Raw genomic sequence first — 6,653 nt, 5'->3', positions numbered from 1 at the left:
ACATTCCAGTTCTTGAATTGAGTGGTAGGCTAAAATATTTTCATGGAACAATTTTTAATCCATTGAAAATGGAACAATGATGATATAGCTCATGAACCACAGAATTATAATGATTCTATATATTTTTAAAAGGATATATTTTCTTTCCTGCATATAAAACACCTCCTTAATGCCTATATTTCTTCAACTTTATTGATGTCTTACCCACTAAAAAAAACTCAATTAAATGTGTTATTTTTATCGATATAATTTACAATATATTTACAATCTTCAATAGTGAATTTAATACATAAATAAATTTATCTCTGAAATTAATTTCCATGGAAGAACTCTAAAGAAGAAAAAGACAAGATGAAACCCAATGTCTTCAGGAAGCCTTTCTTAAAATAGTTATTTGGATAAGCCTCTGACCATATTCCAAGATTTGTTAATCACCTCTGTGGGGCACCAGTCCCCATGGTCAACACCATGTTCACATACTAGTCTTCATGCCCTACATAAACACTTCTTGGAGCACATGTACACCAGAGAAGGGCTCTCATTGTTTAACTGGGCAGAGATCCACCTACCAACATGTCTCACAGGATTCCTCATTAAAAGACTAGAAATACCCCATCAAAAACATTAAAAAAACCAAATTCATGAACTTTTTCACCAATCCCATATTTAGTTTTTCTCCAACATCCACATTAAATAAAGACTTCACTGAATATTCGCTCAGCTGTTGCATTTAAATGCAAATGTGATTGTGGAGTTACTACAATAAAGCAGTGGCTCATCATATTTCATGGACTCAGTAACTTCCAAACAAGAATCCTTCTGTTTACCTGTGAAATAAATGAAGGCTCATCACAATGGGAACAAGGGTATCTTTGGGCTACATATGAACATGACAGCTGTGAATTCTTCCCTCCTGAAATGTAAATATATTCCAACTTTGTTTCTAGTTTTTTCTCCACATTACTTTCAAATTATTGTTAAATATGTTTGCTCCATTTGTCTTAAATCTCATTGAACAAACTAAATGTAAGTTCATGCCATGCTATTAGAAGCTGAAGTCCATACCACGGAAAATGAAAACCTATTTCAGTAAAAACATAGCATTCCTCTTTTTAAACATCTGTTTCTTCTGCTTGTGCTCTCTCATTTTTAATATCACAATGGCTTTTAAATTAAAATTACAGTAAGAGCTAAAAGTTGAGACCATGGATTAAAGCAATATGGAAAATGTTTATGAGCATAAAATGAAAAGTCCTATATTTGGATTTACTACATTAAGTTACATAATGTGTAGTTTCTGGCTTGACACTTCCAATAAGTGTACCTGAGGTCTTATGTGAGCCAAAGCTTAAACCGAGCCAGTGGTGTTTTTCACCTGCTAAACCCAATATATATTTTAGAAATTGTGTCTGCATCATGGATGCTCACTGCTTTCTTTCTTCAATGGTATAGCACATCTGCAGTACTGTGTTCACTTCTCAACTAATTAATACAAGGCATTTGATAACCCATGGTGAGTCCAATGGATAGTAACCAGAAAAGCACGGTAATTAAACTTCATACAGTGTGAGCAACAGCTGACAACTATCTAGCACTTAATCTGGAGACATAAATCTAAGAGTATATTTGATAATAGGTTCTAATATTAAAGGAAACTCAAAAGACAAATAAAAAATTTAATGAGCCAAACTAAACAATATTGTCTGCAGATGCACATTTGGGTAATCACACTATTAAAATACAAGGAGGTGATTACTATAAACATGAGGATAGTGAATACTTTGGGGGACAAGGAAGGGTAATCTTTGGGACGAGACACAAATAGAAGCCACTGGAATGCTTGGCAAGGTTTTATTTTTTGACCTGCATGTTAGTTATAAGAATATTCACTTTGATTCAGTGAGATTTTGGGTTTTTTTTCTGTATCTATGCTTTACTTTATAATAAAACTGTTTTTTAAGAAGCCATGTTGAATTGACCTATTCCATAATATTTACAGAATAAAGAAAAATGGGCAGTGCCTGGGTGTTAAAGAGGCATCTCTGAGATCAACACAAGGAGTAAGTATGAGACTCTCTTTTAAAGGACAGTTAGGGAGCTATGAAAACAGGAATTGTGTGAATATTCGGTGGAAGACCTCCATCATAAGACAAAAAGCTGGATCATGGTTTTTGAGTCTATGTCAACTCTAAAATTCTATGGCCTTCTCAACCCAACATGATCACCACCTGATGTAGTAAAAAAAAAAAAAGCCAAGTGCATTTTGTAATCAAGGCATTTGGGGAGTTTAAGTCTTCTGTCCTCTCCAGCCTCTGAGTTTAACAGTTCACTATGTACACTGTGTTTTTGGGCACTTTTGTGTACATGTGTGTCTGTGCATTTAAAAATTATCCACATATAAAATTTTAAGCATTCCAGTTTAGTTCTAGACCATCATGGTAAAATTACCAATGGGAAAAATGAGGAGAGTAAAGAAAAAAATAAAATAATAATAATTTGTGGATAGGTGAATACAATGTTTAAATCTTATATTTAAATAAACTTAATTTAATAATTTATTTAAAATGTATTAAGTAAAACAAGCACAGTTGCTAGTTTTTTCACAAATACTAGCCCTCACAACTTCCCTTTGTTGAATATCATTACCTTCACTGAATATATGGAGAAGCTGGTGAACAAACAGGTTACATAACTGTCCAAGGACTCATTACTTCTGAGTATGAAAGCTGGGACTTTACACAAAGCTCTGAGTCCACATTCTGTGCAGTTAAGCATTATGCTCAACTTAGGTGACATCCTACCACATATAAACATCACACTCATTAATTAAATTAAATTTCCATTTCCTAGTGAGAAAAACTATATTCCTACATCTTACCACTTGGTAATAATAGCTTCTTCATCATGATTACAACATTTTTAGGTTCTAAGATGCTTGTAACAATGAAATATGTATATAATTTCCTTATTTTACTGCAGTTAGCAGCAAATAAAGTTATCATGCCTTGGTTCCAAACAAACTATGAATATAAAAACCTTATTCTGAAGTTCATGGTCAGAAATTATCTGCATAAAAAATTATAAATAAAAAATTAAAAGCTGAAATAAATTAGTGGACTAATTCAGTCACTAAACACTCCATCTATTTAATAATATGATAAAGTCTTCAGAGAGTGAAATGTGTATATACTTTATCCCTTTTCTATATTCTTTCAGAATTGAAGTGAAATTTTACCTATAGAGTTCTGAAGCAACCAGAAGATCAACTCATATTATTGGTAAGTTCCATGGGGAAAAACAACTCACTGATTGTTTAATGAATGGCTTTTTGTTCAAGTTACCTATCTTATTAATTTTGCTGAATGGCCTGGAGAGTACAAGCTAACACAGTTTGTTGATGTGTATATGTGGTAACCAAATGCTTCTGGAATTAGTTCAATTTTTATCTCCACAACAAATCAGTATGTCTATTTAAATGGTGTAGGGGAACCTGGGTGGCAGAGTCAGTTTAGCATCTGACTTTGGTTCAAGTCATGATCTCACAGTTCTTGAGTTCAAATCCCACATCTGGCTCTGTGCTGACAGCTCAGAGCCTGGAACCTGCCTTGGATATTCTCTCCTCCTCCTTCTTCTTCTTCTCTCTCTCTCTCTCTCTCTCTCTCTCACTCTCTCTCTCAAAAATAAAGAAACATTTATAAAAAAACTTAAATGGTGTAACAGCAGTAACAAAAGATATTCCAAGAACTACAGGGCCACTCAGCATATAAATAATGATTCATAAGAAGGAGGATTTTTTTTTTCTGGCACCAAAAACTAATTCACAAAAAAGTGACAAAATAACAAAATGTCCAAAATTGATACAGGAACAACAGGAATAGCAGTGTCTGAAATGTTGAATAGGAGGGAAAATATGAGGAGGAGGTTGGTGGCGAGGGTGAAGATAATGTCTGGATGCAGACATATGCAAGTGATTATGGAAAGTGATTCTACTACCAAATAGTGGAGTTTATCCCAACAAAATTGCTCATTTAATGTTTTACCTCAAACTCCCCTCCTTTGATAAGGGAAATATTGGTCATCATCAAGTAATGCTTATGTCATAATTTCAAGAAGGAACAACTCAAACTATATTCCACTCCTAAATTATATCATTAAACTTATGGATTTATTCTTACTCAGAAAACATGGAACATAGGTGTCATGGCATACTAAGCCTTTTCAGTGATCTGCAATTCAGTGTGGTTGGGTTTACCATAACATTTTTATTTATTTAAAAAAATTAATATTCACTTATTTTTGAAAGACAGAGAGAGAGAGAGAGCCCACTAGTGGGGGAGATACAGAAAAAGGAGACACAGAAGCTGTGAGATCATGAACTGAGCCAAAGTCAGATGCTTAATCAAGTGAGCCACCCAGGCTCCCTTACCATATTATTTTTAGAACCATGCTGATTTATGAGTACACACAGAGCATCTTTGAGCATTGGCAAAGAGTGTTAAAAGGGGTGTTCTGAATGGGAGAGAGCACAAAACAAGTGAATTTGGACACTCATGTAAACTTCAGAGATTTTTGTTTCTACCTAAAGCTGATGCTATTTTTTATTACCATGGTATTATCTCGTAGACCTTTATGAGGAGTCATGAACAAAAACAATGGAAGTTCCATGACAGACTTCATCCTGCTGGGGTTTTCTGATCGGCCCCAATTAGAACACATCATCTCTGGGGTTGTCTTCATCTTCTATATTGTGACTCTGGTAGGAAACACAACCATCATCCTTGTATCTAACCTAGACAGCCAGCTCCATACTCCCATGTATTTCTTCCTATCCAATTTGTCTTTTCTGGACCTCTGTTATGCAACTAGCATTATCCCACAGATGCTGGTAAATCTATGGGGTCCAACAAAGTCTATTACCTACGGAGGGTGTGTGCTCCAATTCTTCTTTGCCCTTGACTTGGGAGCCACAGAATGTCTTCTCTTGGCTGTGATGGCCTATGATCGCTACGCTGCTGTCTGTCAACCTCTTCACTACACAGTAGTAATGCACCCTCAACTTTGCCAAAAGATGGTGCTTGTCGCCTGGTTAGGTGGTCTTGGCAGTGCCTTAACCGTTTGCTCCTTGACTTTGAAGTTGCCAAGATGTGGGCACCGGGAGGTAAATAATTTTATCTGTGAGATGCCAGCCTTGCTCAAGATGGCTTGTGTCTACTCAAAAGTAATTGAGGTCATTGTCTATGCTCTTGGAGTGATATTTCTTCTAGCACCTTTATCATTAATTCTCATCTCATATGCAATTATCACTCAAGCTGTCATGAGGATCAAGTCAACAGCAAGGTGGCGTAAGGTACTTAATACATGCGGTTCCCACCTCACAGTAGTAACTCTGTTTTATGGAACAATCATTTATATGTACATGAAGCCACAGAATAGCACATCTGAAGATGAGGGGAAGTTCCTCACTCTCTTTTACACAATCGTCACACCCACCCTTAACCCTCTGATCTACACTTTAAGAAACAAGGATGTGAAGAGTGCAGTAAAAAGAATACTGTATGTGAGAAAATGGTCAGCAAAGTCATGAGTTAGATGGAAGAGAGGTAAGGAAATAACATTGACCTTTACCAACAGAAGATGAATGATTCACTTTCACAAACAGCATTTATGGGATGTTTACCTTGTATCAAGAATTGTGCTATAGACGGATTTATAAACAATTAAATCAGAAATTATAAGGAGATAGAGATGCAGACACATAAGGAAACTTGAATTCATATACTTAAAAGCCTTCAAGACTAATCAGGAACTACAGACAAGTAAACCTAGAATTGTGAAAAGTGGTTAAGTACAGAAATATATGTACAAGGTATTAAGAAAATATTTCACATGGAAATTTACTTTAATATAGGGTTACACTGGACAGTGATTTTTTTTTCTTCCAGACTTTTCTTCCAGCTTTTTATATGCAATGACACTACATTTTATTCACCTGTTGTTGTCATTGGGGCTTTTGTGGTGCAGATCAACTGCCCACCGATACCCATCCACCTCCTCCCTCAAGTTTTAACTGGGCCCAGGGCCCATTAAACTGGGCCCATCCTGCATATCACATTTCAAGACTGGCTTCCACCAACATAATGTCAGGAAAACAATGTGTGCAATTCCTGGGTTATCTTCTCAAATACGAAGCTGTTTATTATTAGCCTTCTCCCTCCTGTTCCTGCTGTCTAGGATGTGAATGTGGAGAGTTTTTAGCTTTTCCAATATCCCTAAGAGGGAATGGAACAATAAGGTGTAACCACAACCACCCACCAGCAGAGAAATGCCTCTAGACTCTTAGAGCAGAAAAATCTTCATTATTATTTAATATTAATTAAGCCACTCTATTTTGGAGTCTCCTTTTTAGAAGGCTTAACTTTTCCCATCCATGGCCTAAAGAGGATTTTGAGCTTTTTCCTGTAAAGTCATGCAGTCCTTGGACCAGCACCAACAGCATCACTTGGCAACTTACCAAAACTGAACAACATTAGACCCACCCCACACTTATTCAACCAACAATACAGATGGACCAGCAGCTGATGTTTTTAATCAACACTACAGGTGATCAGGCTAAAGTTTGAGAACTACCGTTACAGAGAATAGGGAGACGTTGA

The 6,653-nt window shown here is 36.0% G+C and overlaps 1 protein-coding gene across 2 annotated transcripts; it reads left to right on the top strand.

Moving 5' to 3' along the window:
- Positions 1–4,639: 4,639 nt before the first annotated feature.
- On the top strand, positions 4,640–6,653 carry LOC124529324 (olfactory receptor 2W1-like). Of its 2 annotated transcripts, XM_047103184.1 has the most exons (2): positions 4,640–5,553; positions 6,638–6,653. In XM_047103184.1, the coding sequence occupies exons 1-2, from the start codon at positions 4,640–4,642 to the stop codon at positions 6,651–6,653; spliced, it is 930 nt and encodes a 309-aa protein (XP_046959140.1). The 2 variants fall into 2 exon arrangements, with proteins under 2 accessions (XP_046959140.1, XP_046959139.1); XM_047103183.1 differs by lacking the exon at positions 6,638–6,653 and having other exon boundaries at positions 4,640–5,584.

This window comes from Lynx rufus, unplaced genomic scaffold, assembly GCF_022079265.1.
Source record: "Lynx rufus isolate CCGP_SWC_20201006 ecotype Redwood Valley unplaced genomic scaffold, mLynRuf1.p SCAF_6, whole genome shotgun sequence".
Lineage (NCBI taxonomy): Eukaryota > Metazoa > Chordata > Mammalia > Carnivora > Felidae > Lynx > Lynx rufus.
This window is presented reverse-complemented; position numbering and strand designations above follow the sequence as displayed.